The 19,667-nt window shown below is 35.7% G+C and overlaps 2 protein-coding genes across 3 annotated transcripts in view; one reads left to right on the top strand and one right to left on the bottom strand.

The window, feature by feature from the left end:
- The window catches only part of LOC125057197 (zinc finger SWIM domain-containing protein 5-like), a 59,950-nt gene extending 47,733 nt beyond the window's left edge, over window positions 1-12,217 (top strand). Inside the window, exons 10-23 of the mRNA XM_047660718.1 lie at window positions 472-641; window positions 1,209-1,318; window positions 1,688-1,922; window positions 2,518-2,668; window positions 3,665-3,806; window positions 4,412-4,635; window positions 5,117-5,241; window positions 5,588-5,766; window positions 6,330-6,445; window positions 7,054-7,204; window positions 7,686-7,907; window positions 9,702-9,824; window positions 10,536-10,722; window positions 10,977-12,217. Of these exons, the coding sequence (XP_047516674.1) occupies window positions 472-641; window positions 1,209-1,318; window positions 1,688-1,922; window positions 2,518-2,668; window positions 3,665-3,806; window positions 4,412-4,635; window positions 5,117-5,241; window positions 5,588-5,766; window positions 6,330-6,445; window positions 7,054-7,204; window positions 7,686-7,907; window positions 9,702-9,824; window positions 10,536-10,722; window positions 10,977-11,107 (2,266 nt within the window). The 3' untranslated portion in view covers window positions 11,108-12,217. The remainder of the gene's footprint in view (window positions 1-471; window positions 642-1,208; window positions 1,319-1,687; window positions 1,923-2,517; window positions 2,669-3,664; window positions 3,807-4,411; window positions 4,636-5,116; window positions 5,242-5,587; window positions 5,767-6,329; window positions 6,446-7,053; window positions 7,205-7,685; window positions 7,908-9,701; window positions 9,825-10,535; window positions 10,723-10,976) is intronic.
- LOC125057198 lies at window positions 11,572-16,329 on the bottom strand. 2 transcript variants are annotated; one of them, XM_047660720.1, is made up of 8 exons: window positions 16,036-16,324; window positions 15,873-15,974; window positions 15,432-15,575; window positions 15,042-15,131; window positions 14,389-14,478; window positions 13,848-14,054; window positions 13,446-13,533; window positions 12,459-12,604 (listed from the first exon to the last, which is right to left on the bottom strand). In XM_047660720.1, the coding sequence occupies exons 1-8, from the start codon at window positions 16,051-16,053 to the stop codon at window positions 12,474-12,476; spliced, it is 870 nt and encodes a 289-aa protein (XP_047516676.1). In that variant the 5' UTR covers window positions 16,054-16,324; the 3' UTR covers window positions 12,459-12,473. The 2 variants fall into 2 exon arrangements, with proteins under 2 accessions (XP_047516675.1, XP_047516676.1); XM_047660719.1 differs by lacking the exon at window positions 13,446-13,533 and having other exon boundaries at window positions 11,572-12,604; window positions 16,036-16,329.
- Window positions 16,330-19,667: the final 3,338 nt, after the last annotated feature.

Raw genomic sequence — 19,667 nt, 5'->3', positions numbered from 1 at the left:
ACTAACCTACCTTAAATTAAATATATCTCACTAAGTGAATGTAATTCTTTGAGAAATAAAGTATCTTTGAACCGAAAATATGATGTTAATTAGAAAAAGTTAGTCTACAGAGAAGGTTATAATTTTACATCTGTTAATGATAATCCCGTGGCGTTAGAACCTTATGGGTCTTATTTTACATTAACTGCCAGTTCTCAAATCAAGGGCAATCAATCAGAACGGAACTGGCAATAAACTCTCCACCATTCTTTTTTTTGACTTGGTTGACATGCTAAAGGCACTAGGCCAATACTGCTGCAACCTTTTAAATTTGGAACCTAGATTAACTTAAGATATGGCTATTTACGGCGTTAAATAAGATATAATCAGAAAGAAAGAGATAATCAGAGATAATTTACAGTAAATTTACATAATTATACATAATAATTTTGCTTTTTTTTTAAATAAAAATAATACTATTAATGTTCACAGAGCACTGGACGCGGTAGATATTTCATGGGAAAATGATCACCTCAAGAACATCCTCAGTTCAGACGAGTACTGTGACCCAGATAAACTGGACAAAGCCGGCGCCTCCAGTGCATCCACCACCCTTCAGTGCTACCCCAAATTCAACGAAATTGGTCAACCTTTATGGCATGGTATGATTACTCATTAATGTATAGAAACACTGTGAACAAAATATTGATCTGTGCGTACGTATGAACGTATACCTTGGCGATCGGCGTTACGTAATATTAGACATGATACTGACTATTCAGCAGTCTTCTACCTACCAACAGGAAACAATTATTGTTTTTGCTAGAATTGAAGTTAAATAATGAATAATGCATAAAGATAGTTAGTAATCTAGCCATAATTAGGATGGTTTACTTTTAATATGGGATTTATTAAAACAACTTCACTATCGTGGCCAGAGAAAACCTTTTACACAAAGTATTTATCTCAATTTCTATTATTATACTTGAGAAAGCCTTTTCCTCCGACTTTAAGGGAGGTTCCTCGACCTGTCTAATTGGCCAGAAGGCCCCTGCGGTGAGAAGTTGTATATATCCTTAGTGGTCGAAATGATGTTGTTAACGCGTCATCAGAATTAGAATGCAGATGTCGCTACATTCTATTTAAGTAATAAATATTGTGTTTAAAGAAATACTTTTGTGATTATTATTGAATAATTATAGTTTAACTAATTAGGGTAATTATTTCAGAACATTTACCAGTAGTGGGCGCCAGAATAGAGGCCTTACGTGCCCATGGACGTGCGCCCGCTGCTCTTAGACTTGCCGTTGCCGCTGCGAGGGCCATGAGACATCGACAGGTATATTTCTAATTCTCATAATATATTAGACCAACTTCGCTATAGAAATATTCGCTTTTGAATTATTAACGTTATGACGTCATTAAAGTTAATGGTTGCATTAAATTTTATTTCACATTTCTCTGCTTATAAACCATTATTTTTTTTGCGTTTTTCTTATTTTAATTGATATATCAAAATAATTTAAGAAGCCTAGAATTTTTGTTATTTTTTTTTAATATCGCTTAATATATTATATATAAACTAAAACTACAGAAAACACCAATAAACTAACAAGGGGTTTCCCCTGTATTTTCAAAAAAAAAATTACAATTAACAATGGTCGTAATCGTTTCAATGTTTTAAAAGAATTACTTTATTATTTTTTAGGAAGTAGCGCAACAAAGATGGCTAGACGCGGGTGGAGGGGAGGCGTCAGGAAGTAGTAATTCCACCAACTCCAACTCCAGTAACAACTCGAGTAGGGAATGTGGCAGCGAATCGTGCGGCGGCCAATGTGATAGAGTGAAGTTGTCGCTGATTTGTGCTCATATGGACGCGGGCACGTGCTTATCGAATACGGACACGTGCGCGCTATCGCATACGCACCGATGTATTGGGAAAGGTAACTATCAACTGTTGATCATTAATTAGATTAAAGTAAGCTAAAGTAGTTTTTGCCGCGCACTGCCACTATGTGGAACCAGCTGCCTACTGTAGTATTTCCGAATCAATTTGACTTGGGGTCCTAAAAAAAACAGCGTACCAATTTTTAAAAGGCCGCCAACGCACTAGCGAGCCCTCTGGCATTGAGAGGATCCATGTGCGCAGTATCAATTAACATCAGATGAGCCTACTGCTCATTGGCCCCTTCAAAAATAAACCTATTAATCGATTGTTACTTTAAAAAATCGATTAGTGGGTTACTTAGAAGATCGTTTCAAGCGAAAAGGCCGTCAATTGCACATAATAGTCTGTATCTGAAGTCCGAAGTCAGATATGCTAGATAATTAAAAATAAACAAATTTTTTACATAATATAAATGTTTGTAGGGATTGTATTTAATCAATTTATTAAATGGGTTCTGAAATTCCCAACGTTTCTCAAAATCTCACTCGATCTCAAATATGTTATGGCAGTATTTAGTTAAGTAAAAAACACTTCATATAAATTATACGTCTATTTCTAGTAACAATAATTCTTTACACGTATGTCCATAGACAGTAGGTGTTGGACGGGCTGGACGTTGGAGGCCATCTGGTGCGTGTACGAGTGTCTGGCTGACGCGTGCCTGGCGCCGGACGACCAACGGGCGTCGCCACGACTTCACACCTATATCGATGAGGAGCCCAACACCGGACTTCCACCTCGGTAAGCCACGTTATGATCAGTTTCTTTATGATTTATTGCTTCAATATGTAGCCATCTCCTCTGAAACAAAAACCTCGGGGAAAGTAATAGTTTCTTGCCAGTTCTTCGCCCGTTTTACAATTAATTTGAGTACTGTAGTTTGAGCTGCTAGAGGAGTGTTGGCCTAGTGGCTTCAGCGTGAGACTCTCATTGTTGACGTCTTAGGTTCCACACCGGCTGTGCTCCAATGGACTTTCTTTCTATGCGCGCATTTAACATTCGCTCAAACGGTGAAGGAAAACATCGTGAAGAAACCGGCTTGCCTCAGACACAAACATTCGACGTCGTCTGTCTGGCAAAGATCTCAGTATGAGATGCTGATCGCCTACTAGCCTATTAGATTGACAAATGACTACACTAAAATTGAGGTCCGGACCTAAACAGGTTGTAGCGCCCCCGATTTATTTTATTGTTTCGAGTACTGCTAGTAAATGTTAATTTAGCATTACTTCGCTGGCTTTGCTACCCAAAAAGTGTCTTGGCTCCCGAAATTAGATTCTTCCAGCGCTTGCGGTCCTGTGCCACCTCTCACCAATTTCTGCCTTTTAGCAGCAGCTCCTCCTCCACTCTGTCGATCTAGCGGTACCTGGGGCGACCTACTGGTCATCATTTAATTTCCCTTTCATAAGAAAATTCGTGAACTCTTATAAATTGAAAATAAATTTTCGTTCATAAGTATATTATGTTACTGAATGTTTTGATTCATTTGAAAACTGTTCCTTATGTGGTTTATTTACCTATATATAAATTGTTTAAGCTATGATAATAAAGAATAAAAATGGCTTATATTCGAGTATTATAACAAGAATTGCATAAAGTTTATTTTATTATATTTAATTTAACACGACCTCTGACGGACTGAAGGCCTAATCCAAATTCTTCCATTTGTCTTTTCCCGCTATCCAATCTCTTTCTCGTGGACATTCTCTCTTCTATTTACTAATAAATACTTTATAGGTATCAACATGTACCGGTAGCAGGCAGTAAGAATCCCGAAGAGACCTACTTGGCACTAGCGTTAGAAGCAGCTCTGCTTGGTCTTGGAATGCAAAGGATGCTGCCAAACGGACTGTACGCGCAGGAGAGGTATTGTAAACAGGTAAGTGACTTTTACAAAAATCCATTTGATTTTATTTGTACTTAGGTATTGGTGATTGGTTAAATCCATTGAGGTTGGGTTTCTGTGCCTAGATTCTGTAACAATTGTTTCGGGTTGGAATGAACAGAAGTCATATAAATAGTCAATTAAACATAGATATAATTAAATAGCATAAATTTTGAGGCATTTTGGTCTATTTATTTATTTATATTATCCCTAGCACCCCTATTTCCTGAAGGGGTAGGGAGAGGTGCTACGGTCCTGACATTCCTCTCTTGCTTCATTCTTTTTCTTGTCATTCACTATCAAGTATTACGTAAGCAGATTTACTGCAATGTATCCCTCCCCACCCCTTCCTTTTGTCAGCGAAAAGTAAGCAAAGCTTTCAAAAATAATAGTACATATATCAACGTATTAATTTTTTTAGGAATTTTCGAAATGCATTTCGTTTTCAAGCATAATATGTGTAAAAAAGTAAATAATTACTATTGGCATAATCATCAAATAAGAAAATCAATACTTGAATGGCCGCATACACACATTAGCATTTTTCCATATATTAATTCTCGTAAAATGATTCCTATACGATATCTCTTTAATTCCAGGAAGAGAGATTAATAAGCCAACTCCAGCGCGTTGAGGGTGAGGCAGCTGCGGGCGTGTGTGGTCGTGTAGCGCGGGCTCTATTGGCGGGAGGACCCTCCTCCTGTCTCGGCACCAAGGTCCATCCCAGGTCTGCTCCGGCGCATACCTTCGCGAGGTTCCTGTTTCTGGCTCTGCTGCCTACTGACCCGGATTTGGCGTATCGGGTTGGATTAAGAGCTATGAGGTATATCTAATTATATATCTCAGATTTTATAGATATGGACAGAAGTCATATAAATAGTCTAAAAAAAATTAATTCAATTTGATGTAGTTATGTGTTACATATAGAATATATGTGTTACGGAAATGGAATTATGTTTCTTTCTCTAAAAATTATATTATAGAAAAATTGTATTTTGAAATACTAACATTATTGATTTATATGTATATATCACTGTTTAATAAATAAGCTAAGACTATTATTATTAAAGCTCTATTAATCCATACAACAATTGGTTCGTTTACATTCCTTAATATTAGTATTAGTTGTGTTAGTATAAGTTTAAAAAAAAAAAATTAGATTTTTTTTGAGTGGTCTAGCCTTTGTATGGCCCCTTTAAGGGTAAAAGCCTCCTCCATATTTTTCTATTTGTCTTGAGCAACATTCATCCAGTTTTTGGATGGAAAAACTGGATGCTAAGACTCACCGTGCTGTTATGTTTCAGACTGCCCATGGTGGAAGAGGCGTACGCGTTAGACGGGGGCGGGGCGGGCGCGGGTGGAACGGGGGCGTGGCATACCCTACAGCACGCTGAGCAGCAGCAGGCGGCTTTGGCCAGTGCGCTCTTGGGTCAGTATTGTTTATCCACCTCTATGCATTATTTGAAATGTGGACCTAAAGTTTGTACTGTGTTTGTCTTGTCAAAGTAAAGTTTATAAATCCAAACGAAAAATTATACCTGACTACAAACTTAAAATACACTCGCACAGACACACATACACACCTCCTCACGTTCAACATTTCAACACAAACCACTGTTAGTACAAAATTTTCTTCGCTAGAATGTTACTAGTTAGAAAAAGGTCTCCTTTTAAAGTTTCTATTCACACCCATTCTAGGCACACTTGGGGCCGCTATTTGGTTTATATCGTCCTATCTTTAAACATGTATTAATTGATATCTTAATCATTTGTAGGCGCGGCCCGTGGTACGCCCAGTCGTCTACGTGCTGCGTTGGCGGCTGCGCAGCGCCACGTGCGCTCAGCTGCGCAGCTATTCCGCCTCGCGCAAGATGCGTTACGTCACGCTGCGCCGCCAGACGCGCCTCACCACCATCGGGATCTGTTGGCTGCTGCGTTCGAGCTGGGTCTACAGGTTAGTAATACAATAAGAACATCGAAGCATTAATAGTAAATGTGATAACCCTTTCACATTTACTATTTATTTATTTAGTAATAAAGCAGTTCTGTTGGGTACATGGTCGATAGGTGTGGTATTTTCCTTCAGACGTGCTAGAGCTCTTGAAATAAATTAAAATACCGTTTTTTTTCTATATTGGCAACACTGTTGTTTAACGCTTTAGTAAAAAAGTTTCGGCCAATGGACTTGTATCCAGGTTATGAAAATTAAAAAAAAACAATATTTTATGTTATGGATATTATTTTTTTATGAATTTATTAAAACTTCGTTATATTAAAAAAAACAAGAAACACGCATGTTAGCAAATAAATTAAATATAACATTTTACAACGCTCTTGTCCTTGGATCAGAATTATCTATGAAGAATTACCAAATTTGGTTTACTAAAACCATTGCACTTCCTTGAAAAAACTTTCACAAAGACCATGGCCACTACTACTAAATAAATAAATATGTATTAGTTATAGAAAATAACATATCCTTCACCCGGGAAATGTATAAAACGTAACATCTCGCAGGTATTACGAATGACGCTGTCAGCCGTGAACTGGCGACGTCGCGAGATGGTCCGATGGCTGGTCACGTGCGCCACAGAGTTAGGTCTCGACGCATTGCTGTCCATTATGCAGAAGTGGTAAGTGCACAAAAAATTACAAATATTAGTTGTAAATGCAATTTGAATTACTCCAATACTTGCGAAATATATTTCATAAGAGCAAACAATTAATAATTTCAGTACAACTGAGCGTTTTAAGGCAGTTTTTGCCGCGCACCACCACTATGTGGAACCAGGTGCCCTAAAGTATTTCCGAACTAATTTGACTTAGGTCCTTCAAGAGCGTACTAATTCTTAAAAGGCCGGCATCGCACTCGCGAGCCCTCTGGTATTGAGTGTCCATGGGCGGCGGTATCACTTAACATCAGGTGAGCCTCCTACCCGTTTGCCCCCTGATCTATAAAAAAAAAGTTGCACAGATAAAGGTACTTTTGCGTACAGTGTATAATCAGATAATATTTTAATGTGAGTGGCTGATTTGACTTCTCAATAAATTATGAGATGTTTCATATTTTTGTATGTACGTCAATTCGTTTGTCCTGTTGTGATCCGAATAAAAAACCTACTCGGGGAATCTTTTTATGTTCCTTTATAACAGGACAAAATATTTGATCATGTATGTTGATACAGTACACATGAAATCATAATCCATTCTATAAAATAATCTATACATTTTAAATTTCCAGGTATGAACTATTCACGCCCACTGAAGCTACCGGTCCTGTTGCGGCAGCCGCCATGTCCCACGCCACAGCTCTAAGACTAGGCCTTAGCTTCGAACAACAAGAAAAACTTAGTTCCTGTGCGAGGACATTGGCCTTGCAGTGTGCGAATAAGGTACAATTATAATACAGTGCAAAGCGTTAAGTGAAAATTATTTAGTTGACGTTCTAGTTTAATATATAACATTATTTCAATTTTGGCAATTTTTAGTTTTGATTTCTAATACATTTTTAAAAAAAATCTTATAGAAATTGAAAATTTTCAAATCTAAGGTCTGGTATAGTCCAGTATTACACAGACAAAACATTTGTTTTTCCGATATCCGGTTTCACTTTAAACATATTATTTCACAAGACGATTTGCCTGGGGTAATGGTGTTCTTTAATTTAAATGTTGTAAAATGATATTAATAAAATAAATTGTGTAGAATAAATAAATAAAGGGATGTTGGACTTTAGTTTCTGTTTTTTAGGGTAATAATATGTTTTGTTCAGTATATGCATTAGTTTAAAGAAACTTATTTGATTTTTCAAGAACGCGTTTTTTCAATTCCTTTTACATGAATTGATGTTGATGAACTGAATTTAATCACCAGGATCCCCCTGGTTGCGCTCTTAGTGCGCTATCGGTGTGTGAGGGCTCGGCAGGCGCGTTCGAAGCAGCGTGTGTAGCGGTGGGTGGAGCGGCGGCCAGAGGCGCTTTGGCCTCGAGCCAACTGTTCGCAGTGGCCCGGTATATGGAACAACGCGGGCAACCCGCCAGAGCGATGCGGCTGGCAACACTGGCCATGCGGAATTTGCATCTGCATTATAACCAGGTTAGCTTAAAAAATATTTATTACCAAGACGTATCTAATCTATATAACTAAAAATGAATCGCAAAATACGTTGCTAAGCGCCAAAACTCGAAGACGGCCACTTCGGGTTTTTTTTATTTATTCTCTGAGATTTTTATGGAAATATTGGAAGAAAATTAAAAATTTAGGTTTATGTAGTATTTAAGTTTTAATCCTGAAAAGCGAACCGTCTATGGGATAGTATAGAAAAACATTACATATTATGCTGGTATTTAGCTAAAAAGGTAGGCTAAGATTAAAAATAAAATAGCAATAAAACGAAAATCTTAAGGCAAAACGAAGTTCGCGAGTGCATCTAGTAAAAACATAGTTTATGCCTTTGAGATATCGTCAGCTATTGCTCCATCATCACCAAATAGTAATGATGACGGCAATTTACAGCGCTACCTCCTCATAGCGGTTTAGAATCAGTTACAATAAAGAAGGAAGGAAAAAAAATAAAATTAAATGACACAAAAACAGTAAGAAAATGAAATAGTCACTAAAGGTGATATCAGACGGTTCATTTTTTGTTCATTTTCACCTTTCATTCGGTACATTTCACTCAAAATGAAATGTCTGAACAAAAAATGAAACACGAGTACCGAATGAATTCATTAGTGAACCGATCCAACAGTGTTGGATATTGGCATCCGGTATCTTTCATTCCCACTCCGAATGAACGAGAAATGAACGGTCTGAACACTGAGAGAACGTTCATTCGGATTCGGCCATTTTATTTCGAGTCCTGTAGCCGACGGACATCACGTTGTCGACGAAGTTATAACTTTTTTTTCTGTGTGTTATTATATTGTTTTCATGCGGCAAAATGGTGTTCAAGTGGAACGATCAAAATACATTAATTTTTTTTTTAAATAAATTTCTTCTTTCAATCCATGGTCGCACCCACCACCGTCGACGTTTTCTTTGCTTCTTTTTTGTCAACTCTTTGATTAAATGATCACAAATTAAACTAATTCCAAGACGTACGACTTCATTCGATGACATATTTAAAAGAAAGAACAATGAATGTTCATTTCTGTATCATTTCGTCTAAGCCGTGTGAACATAGAATGAAAAAAAATGAAGCATTCACTCGAGTGAACAATCATTCGAGTGAACCGTCTGATATCACCTTAAGCAAAAAAACGTCGACGGTGGTGGGTGCGACCATGGATTGAAAGAAGAAATTTATTAGGAGCTTCCAATACATTGTTGAGAGAACTAGCCGTTGAAGATCCTGATTCATATTGTAATCATCTTCGAATGGATGAAAGTAAATTTGAAGAAAAGTTAAAAAAAAGTTATAACTCCGTCGACAACGTGATGTCCGTCGGCTACAGGACTCGAAACAAAATGGCCGAATCCGAATGAACGTTCTCTCAGTGTTCAGACCGTTCATTTCTCGTTCATTCGGAGTGGGAATGAAAGATACCGGATGCCAATATCCAACACTGTTGGATCGGTTCACTAATGAATTCATTCGGCACTCGTGTTTCATTTTTTGTTCAGACATTTCATTTCGAGTGAAATGTACCGAATGAAAGGTGAAAATGAACAAAAAATGAACCGTCTGATATCACCTTAATAGATCGAAACACTTCGAAATAAGTGGTAATGTTTAGATTTTTGTTGATTAACTATAATTAAACTATAACTTATATATGCATATATCTTACGACTATCGCCAAAACGAAACGTTTAAAAAGAGAAAAAACAATGCTTTCTTATTAATCTTGTAAAAAAAAGTATTGATAATTGTTTTCTGAATTACAGGATAGTCATCCAGCGATAGCTGATATCCACTGGGCGGTTGCGCTGGCGCATTCCTTGGGCCGAGCGGAACTTCAAGCTATGTTGCCTTTACTCGTTAAGAACGTGCAGTGTGCGCCCGTACTTGTAAGTTACATTTTATTAAAGGCAATATTTATTTTTATATAACGTACAATTTGCTTTTTTAATAAAATTTTAGAGCTAAATGGACTATTTCTTAGTATCTCTTCATATTAAAGAGAACATATGAACGCCTCTGGTGACTGGTCTGCGTGTAGAATGTAAGTGCGTGCTCCTATTTCACCGTGCCTCCTGCTGATAGAGGACAACTCTTTGTTTTTAACTTATGTTATTATTATTAATTACTTAAGATGTCATGTGGAACATGGTTTAATGGTTGCAGATCCTTACAAACGTTGTGTAAAAAAAAAACATGACGATTAAAAAGAGTGGCGGAGAGTTTATTGCCAGTTATTCTCTTCCGTTCTACGCCCTTGATTTGAGAACTGGCACTAAATGTAAAATTAGAAGCATTTAATATGTATTTCTTTACAGACAAGTCATAAGTGTACAAAGTGTTACCAATATGATTAAATGATTTTTGAATTTTGAATTTTACGCCTCGATTAAAATTATGTCTGGATAATGTTAAAGAATAAAAAGTACTTAAATTTTATTGAGAAATGTAAAATACCTACCTATTATAGCAAGAGTTCAGTATTTAAAAACGATAAACAATTTTAAAATTTTCGTAACTATTTTCGATTCGATTGGGTCAATAAAAGTATTAAGAGCTCAAAATGGTATACAATGATAGTAAAACAATTGTCTTCACAGTCGGACGTGTTGCGGCGTTGTTGCGTGGCGGCAGCGGGTTGTTCGCGGTCGCGGCCGCCGCCCCCGCGACCCCCTACGCCCCTACGGCCTCTGCTCGAAGCAGCGCTTCGGGCCTACGCTTCTACCACTCACGCGCGACTCGCACATATATCGCCACGACATTATGCGGACTTTGTGGACTTTCTTGGTAAGTTTTCTTTGAGTTATAAATTACTTATAATCACGATTTTGATATTTCAAAGGCTTACTTTACTGATCGGGTGTTTTTAAAAACAATTTAATTTATTTCTCTTGGAATAGATTTTACCTCAGTAGCTTTTATAAGGATGCATAATTTTTTAAAATTCAGAATCAATTTCATTCAATCAGTCTTATTTTCAAATGATATATTGAAATTAGTTAAGAACTTTCTAGAATTAACTTTATTGTGTTTGTTTTTAGGCAAAGCCCGCGACACATTCGCGCTGGCCCACGACGGGCCGCACCAGTTCGCTGCCTTGTTACAGGAAATCAAACTAAAATACAAAGGCAAGAAGAAACTAATGTTCCTCGTTAAAGAAAGATTCGGTTGATAGGCGAATAGCACCTTTATTTTTATATACATTGCGGTCAATGTGCAATAGAACGTGTGACGTCATACGGTACGTCCGTTGATTTTCTTTTATCATACAATGTTTTATTTATCCATTGCGCCGTTTCAACTCGAATACGGTTCCGGACGGTCGAGTACCGAACCAGTCTATTTCCAAGTATTATTTTATTTAACATTAGACATACCTCGTAGAATATCGTAGATAACATTGTAATGATCTCAATGATTCCATTTTGTAAATAGTTTAAATGTAAATATTAATTAAGATAGCTCGTTGGACATGTTAGGTATATTTAAAAATGGCGTACGTTCGGCGCGTTTAGTTTGCGCAAGATGGCGTCCAATAAACTGGAAATGACAGCACCAAAGAGATATTTATGTAAGTGACTCGCAGAATATGCCGCAATTTCAGTATTGTCGAGTATTATTTTTTTTTGACAAACACTGAACCGTTGTAATTAAAATTGTAAATTGTAACAAGAAGTGCATTTATAGAAGCGTAATATTTAATGCTACTTGAGGTTCGGATAGCGTTCAGATTAGTGAAATGTTAGGTAATAAGTTCGGGGGACTTTTGTACTTTTTGTGGTGTAAGCGGGTTGTGCAGATTTATTTTCCTAGCAATTTTACTTGCCAATATTTATTTCGACCCTGTTCTGTGTCAAAATTGATCCACATAGATGCAATTGTTATTGTGCATAAACAAAGTTCCATAACTAGATCAGACTGATTTTAAAGGATTTGCATAGATATATTCTAGATTTTGGTCCGATAACGGTTGCTAGTTGTAAAAATTCAGTTGAAGACAGATAAGCAATAATTTGTAGCCTTGGCCGGTCTGTGTTTCTGCTTACCTTCATTTCTGTAGCCTGAGCTTTTCTTGAAAGTTTCGACTTGCCATTAAAAATAAAGCAAACAAAACCTTAAGTGCCTTGAGGAGTCACCATTGAGCGCAGACCGGTGTCATGTCATGTATCATTTCATTTTTGTATCACGATCTTTGTGTTTTACGTGAAACGTAGACACTGGCCATCCTTCAATGTTGTATTGAATTGGGAATAATCATTTCAATAAACGATTACTTTAAAATGTATTTTGTTTTTATTAATTACCACAGAAACTTATATTCCTATAATCTGGTCTTTTATGGGTCCAGATAAAAACATTTATTCGCCTCTACACATCAGTATCTACCTTTTGAAGAGGTAACGAAATTTAGGCTATCGTAAAATATGAAAATTACTATTAAAAACTGCAATTTCCAACAATTATTTACCCGTTTCTTGAATCTCAGAAGGGAAAAAAGCATAATTGTTTGAATTAAATACAAATTTAAAAGAGTAATTTTAATGAGACACATACTGTCCAGTAAACATTGCGAAATCGTTATACATGATTGTGAATAAAAATCTTTGTGTGTGTGCAAAACTAGCACATGACTGAGTATCGGGTTGGCTGCTGCTTTGGGAGTGTATACCTAAAACAATTCAATATAATAAACTCTTTTAAAATTAACTTATACAATATACGTATTTATTAATGAAGCAATTACGTCACATTACAATGGACGCACAAGAAAACATGATCAATACCTACGCCCGTACTGCACGTACAATAACGATCCCTATTTAGCTTTAGTTAAGAGACTTTTCTATGCAAGTTTGATGTAGCTCTCTCAATATCTGTAATGCTGATATCGTAACCTTGGAATCGCAAGTATCAAAAACTGATTCTGATCAGGATCGCTATTGGAAGTTACAGAGTAAGGGCCCTGGTATTCAGGAATTTTTGTATGAACAAATGGAAATCAGGAGAAATATTGATCTAGTGGCTGGCGTGCGACTCTCATACCTGAGGTCGTAGGTTCGATCCCCTGCTGTGCAACAATGGACTTTCTTTCTATTTGCGCATTTAACATTTGCTCGAACGGTGAAGGAAAACATCGTGAGGAAACCGACATGTCTTACACCCTAAAAGTCGACGGCGTGTGTCAGGCACTGGAGACATCTCCTACTTGCCTATTAGATTTAAAAAATGATCGTGAAACAGATTCAGAAATCTGAGGCCAAGACCTAAAAGAGGTTGTAGCGCCACTGATTTATTTTTTAAATGGAAATCATAATGCAGTTTATCTACCAACATTCGGTATGGTAAGTGATATTTCAGATTAATATTTTCTTTAAATCTCTTTTAACATCACAATATCTAGTATAAGTTACTAGCTAACCTGACGGACGTCTTGTCTTAAATACAAAAAACCTAAACCATTCTCAAATCCACTTCAACTTACACAAAAAATATGACAACAATTTACATACATGTTAGACATTTTAACAGAACTCCTTCGTCATTTATATTGACACTACCTATACTTAGTCCTTGGCATGGCTCCTCTTTCTCACTTTTCTACAAACATTTATATATTATAGTTGTATAATTAAAACTTACGAATAAAAAAATTACAGCCATTTAACGATAAAATATAAAACTCCATCGCGATGTAGTTCTTTCGTGTTCCGTAGCGCTGATATCAAACTTCGATTTGGCATAAAACCTCTATATTTAAGTCGGAATCCATATTGAAGTACGTGGTAAACTTGCTGGTTTTTGATTTAAAGGTTAAATTACACAGCGAGTTTTTTAATTTTGTAACGATTAACTGTATTTTCTTTCACATTTGTTAATAATTATTTTATGAGAATAGATAAATAAATACAAACCTCTAACATAAATTCATTTTCTTCGTAAAAATTAATGTTTGGGGATTTCAAATCAGATATTACAGTAAACAGCGGTTGAATGGACTGGAGTGCAGAGCTAACACCATTTTCAACTAGTCTTTGGAACAGACCGCAAACCGTGCCTTTTTCAGTTGGTACAACCATCACCAGTTTAAAACTTCCATAATCCAATGGAAGCTTGAGTAACTAGAGAATTGAATTTTTCATTTAACAATTTATAATATAATTATTTGACTATTCTAGTGTTAAGTATGATTACCATCCATAGACACAAAATGCCAATAGGCTGGCAAGTGTGTAACCGGCCCTTTTAATATAATCACTTAATTTTACAATTTGACTGATCTTAAGTGTAATTTACAAAACTGATTAATAATCATTATTATTTATAGATAATCTTACTCATATTTGTTTTAAAGGTTTTTTCATAGAAATTTAGTGAATTTTCTTATGTGTTCAGACTAGAATTTCAAGACCATTCAGGGGCAGTCACGGCTATTAAAAAAACATAAAATATTACCCTAGCCTCATATTTTATATCTTCCGTATAGCTATAACTATTATATACTGTCATAACTGGATTAGACCCTTTTGATTTAAACCACGGCATCTGAAAAAAGTAGCAGTGTTGACTTAGAGGGTGACTCTCACCCCGATGTAGGTTAGAACCCGGCTGTATACCTGTTTTTTTTTTATATAGACTGGGGCCACACGGGCAGCAACATACCGCCACCATTGGAGACTCAATGCCAGAGGGCTCGCAATTGCGTGCCGGCCATTTAACACTTGGCATGCTTTTATCTTATAGGACCCTAAGTTAAGAAATTCTTCAGTGGGTAGCTGGTTCCACATAGTGGTGGTACGCGGCAAAAACTGCCCTAATAAGTTCAGAAGTTCTCTCTTCAACTTCGACCGAAATTTTTAGCTTTTTTTGGGAATTTAATAATTTCTTATACAGTGAAAGCATCGTGGGGATAATTACTTAGACCTAAAAAGCGTGTATAACAGAAGGCTGATCTCCTATCAGAAAAAACAAATATTCACAAAGCAGACATTGAAATCTGAGGCCAAGACCGGTATGGTACCAAGAGGGGTATGGCCGCTGGGTTTTTCATATGAATAAGTTGTATTCTCGTCCATAAGCAGTGCTTTTTGTATGAAAATAAATATTACCTGTAACTCAGCAATATTAACTAGTGCATAATCCGTCGTTCTCGAAAGATATTTGCACATATTGGTGTTTTTAAAACCGTATTTGTTTAGCTAGAAAAAGGCACCGATTAAATAAATCTATTCAACTTCCTCATTTGTTTAGCATGTTCGAATGCAATTCATGAGGTCTAAAGCTCAAAATCGAAGTGGGACCGACGTTGATTTTAATGGTCTGTTCTGCGTGTGCTCTTGTAATGGTGTCGAACATTCCTCCCATCATATTATCAGAGTTATGGAACAGCGTGTGTGTACCTCTAGCATACATAGCAAGTATCCGTAGAAATAGGCCGTCGTGGCCGAACAGCTAACGAAATTTATTTAACGAAATAAGGCTCAAATTCAAAGCATTACCCATTCAGAAATAAGCGTCTGCCCGTTAGACTGACTAAAATCAACAACAGTACTTTCATTTTGTGACACTAATGTAGAGTCAGGCGACACAAAAATTATGCTGTGAAAATTTAATCCCTCTGCATTCTTCAATTGTGTGGTTATCTAAAAAAACATATATTTAAAAACCAATTAAAATAAAACTATACTATATTCATTATGAAATATCTTTATGAAGTTAATATAAATAAAAAATAAGTTACTTTTCAAGGTAAAGCAAGCAAATCCATTGAGAGTAAATAAATTTATTAAATTAAAAATATAATGCCAATGATATATGTATTATTAAGAAACTGATTGATCACCTACTTGCCTTAATGAAAATAATTACTGAACCTTCAAAAAATAAGGTAATCGTTACAAGTATCTGGTTTGTAAGGAAGCATTTAACTGTGTACCTACCTCTGAGCACTTCTCGGCCCCACCACCACATTCTATTTGGGATAAAAGCGCGTTCATAGCGAGTGGACATGTTACCCAACTTCGATTAAACGGTAATTTTAACTAGAAAAATATTTACCAAATTGTAACTTTCATTTCGACAATAATAAAATTCATCACTTACCCGACCAATCATTTTCATATAAAATTGTATGTCTATATTAATTTGGCATTATTAAGTTGAATATTAATAAAATAATGTTAGAAACAATGATTTTCGGATTTAAATCTAAGGGCCAATTTTTCATATCAGTAGCTAGGAAACAATAACTATGAATTGTGACATTCGTGCCACAAGCGATTGTCAATAGTAGACAAAAAATATATTCTGTTAGTTAATTTTTAAGTTCTACCAACAAAATTTTCATTTAATTAATTCTTTTTATAGAATTATACGTGTAAATAAATAAAGAAGATACTATTTAATATTAGATTTTAGGTTATATCACTCCATCTTTCCCTGACAGGCAGTTAAGCGCCGACAGATGGCGTTATTATGGAATACATATTATGACATAAAGGGTATGTTCCGATATACACTGCGACCACTGTACAGAGTACCGTCAATTTAGTATACTGTGAAACCGTTTCTCTATAGCCAGCTATACTGGTTACAATTTAAAACGGAACGCAGTCCAGTATACTAGTCATCTTCGTTTTTCGACACAGTTTTCAAATGAGTGCATCAAAGTTTTTCAATTCAACAAGAAAAACTATTATTGGAGTATTATCGCATTAAAAAAATCTATATTAATATTAACTGTCAATTGAATTAATACTACAAAGAAAGTAAGTTAGAATTTTAAATGTTTGTTATTAAACTGTAAGTTATATCAGCCGTTAGGCATTCAAGTGGTTTTGATTGATCACGTGATCAAAGCACTGCGAGTACCTTACCTCGAAAACGCCAGTGCTCGCAGTAGAAGTATAGCGGGGATTTGTGACGTCATATATTACCTAGGACGCTGCGGCTGTATACTGCAGTCCATAGCGGAACAAATTTTTGAACAGTGGGAGCACTATACAGTACTCGCAGTGTATATCGGAACATACCCAAAGTTACAAGTCAAGTTTTAGACTTTACGGATTCACTAAACTCAAAAATAACTTATGAAAATTTAGGTGTGCAAAAAAGACGTGGTAGCTGAAACTGTTTATCTAATTAATCCACCAGATGTCGCTATATCTGATCGGAAAAATATATTATCTCATAGATATACTTGTATTTTGTTTAACATTTCTGAAATGAAGAAGTCACGATGCCTATACTAATTTATTTTTCTTAAACGATATGAAAAATCCGAAACAGGAGGACATTAATTACAAAAAGTATTAAAACATATTAACATGCCTTTTCGTCCCTTACGTACTTATCTTAATGGTCCAAGATCCCAGGGCCGCCAGACATCACGTATTTTCTGACGGATGAAATGTGGACGATTGGGTAGTGTAAGTATGTACTATGATCGTATGCCTACCTGCTAGCTTGGTCAAACGGCCAATTTCCAGGTATCAGGTAATTAAGGTACACAAAAACATTACTTACTTCACGTAAATTCTCATGGCTGATTTTTATATATGTTTTCGAGTGTATAGTTAAAAATAAATTGTCAATACTCCCAGACACTTTCCGTCGGCCATATTGCTTAACAGACGCTTTAAGGGTCTCAAAATAATTAGTCAACTTCACGTAAATTCTGACGCTTCATTTTTATATATGTTCATCCGACAACTATTTTAAAAGCTTTGACAAGAAGACAGACCGATCCAAGGGGCCAATCATCCCCTAAACTAAATTTTAATATCTCTATGAGTGAGAGAGCATTATCTACGCGCATGAGACTGAGTGAGACCGACTGCGCTGTTAAAGCCATGAAAATTACTTGAAAAATTATTATTATTCAAAAAGGGCAAGCAAAAGCCGTTTAATATTTTGAAGAAAAATGAAGAGTACCAACAAAGCATTTCACCGTTTTGGTACGTTGGATTTTGTTGGTGATGTAGATGAAGAAGAACGTGTATTCAACATAATACAAAAATTTATCTGTGATGTTTACAATTTTCCTGGAATAATTGATGTAGATGCTGCCAGACTACAGTTGTTTATCATTTACATACATGATATCTGATATAAATGAAGAATTCAATCGAAAGAATTTAAGAAACTTCGATGCCTGTAACTTACCACCTTGTAAAAGTGAGCTTTGGCAACAGTTTCGACGGGCTAGCTTTGGAACAATGCAAGTATGAAGATAATAAATATTTTCAACCCCGAAAACAATGGCTGGACACTACAAGATGGTAAATATGATTTTCATTGGTTCGATGGAGATCAATTACCGGGTTTTGTCAGTGAGTCGCTGGAAGAACAATCAGGTAAATTATTTTCGTTTCTCATATTATTTGTATCTTTTTAGTTTTTTCAGACCTTCATTGTTTAACTTGTTTTTTACAGAGGAAGAAAATAAGGATAATGCTGATGATGACGACCACGATTTAGATATTCAATTTCAAGATTGATATTTGATGATGATGATAATGAAGATTAAAAGCCACTGTTAAGAAATATTGAAGAATTAATATTTTTCCACTTTGTTTCCAAATTTCCAATAAATAATTAATTTAAAAAATTGCTGCTATTTAAATATAAGTGGTATTTTTAAAAAATATTTTTTAGTTCTAATTAATAAATTGAAAAAAAAAAATGTCGGCTAACTTTAGTATTATTTGTTATGTGTCAATTTTTTTCTTATTTTTGTTGCTACAATTTACTGGTCAACAAAAGTTCTAAAAATTATAAAATATCTGTTCAAGTAATTTTCATGGCTTTAACAGCGCAGTCGGTCTCACTCAGTCTCATGCGCGTAGATAATGCTCTCTCACTCATAGAGATATTAAAATTTAGTTTAGGGGATGATTGGCCCCTTGGATCGGTCTGTCTTCTTGTCAAAGCTTTTAAAGTAGTTGTTGGATGAACATATATAAAAATGGAGCGTCAGAATTTACGTGAAGTTGACTAATTATTTTGAGACCCTTAAAGCGTCTGTTAAGCAATATGGCCGACGGAAAGTGTCTGGGAGTATTGACAATTTATTTTTAACTATACACTCGAAAACATATATAAAAATCAGCCATGAGAATTTACGTGAAGTAAGTAATGTTTTTGTGTACCTTGATTACCTGATACCTGGAAATTGGCCGTTTGACCAAGCTAGCAGGTAGGCATACGATCATAGTACATACTAACACTACCCAATCGTCCACATTTCATCCGTCAGAAAATACGTGATGTCTGGCGGCCCTGGGATCTTGCTCTATAAGTACCTAATGGTGACTTGTTTACAAAGAATAAGTTTTTGGGTTTGATTCATGACAGAACATAAATTCTAGCACAGAACATCGGACGTCCCTCAGTGGAGGTCGCTACTTTCATAATAATCAATTTTTAAATAGTAATATTACTATTAATAATGAAATAGTAGGTTTTCAGCATACTAAATTATTTAGTTATTTTCAATCAATAACGTTTTACAAAGGTAAGTAAACCTGTGATTCTACAAAGCTTGTATCAGCCATAAGATAAGCTAATTTACCGATATATTAGTCTCCTCTCGTCTTTTTCCTCCTCCAGTTCCTTGTCGTCTACTTCCGTGTCAGCCAAGTATGCTACTGCCATCTACGTTAAATGGTCAATATATTTCTTTAATTACATGTTACACACGTCTTATATGTTATTAAGTTAAAATAAAACAACGA

Source organism: Pieris napi, chromosome 16, assembly GCF_905475465.1.
Source record: "Pieris napi chromosome 16, ilPieNapi1.2, whole genome shotgun sequence".
Taxonomy (NCBI): Eukaryota; Metazoa; Arthropoda; class Insecta; order Lepidoptera; family Pieridae; genus Pieris; species Pieris napi.
This window is presented reverse-complemented; position numbering and strand designations above follow the sequence as displayed.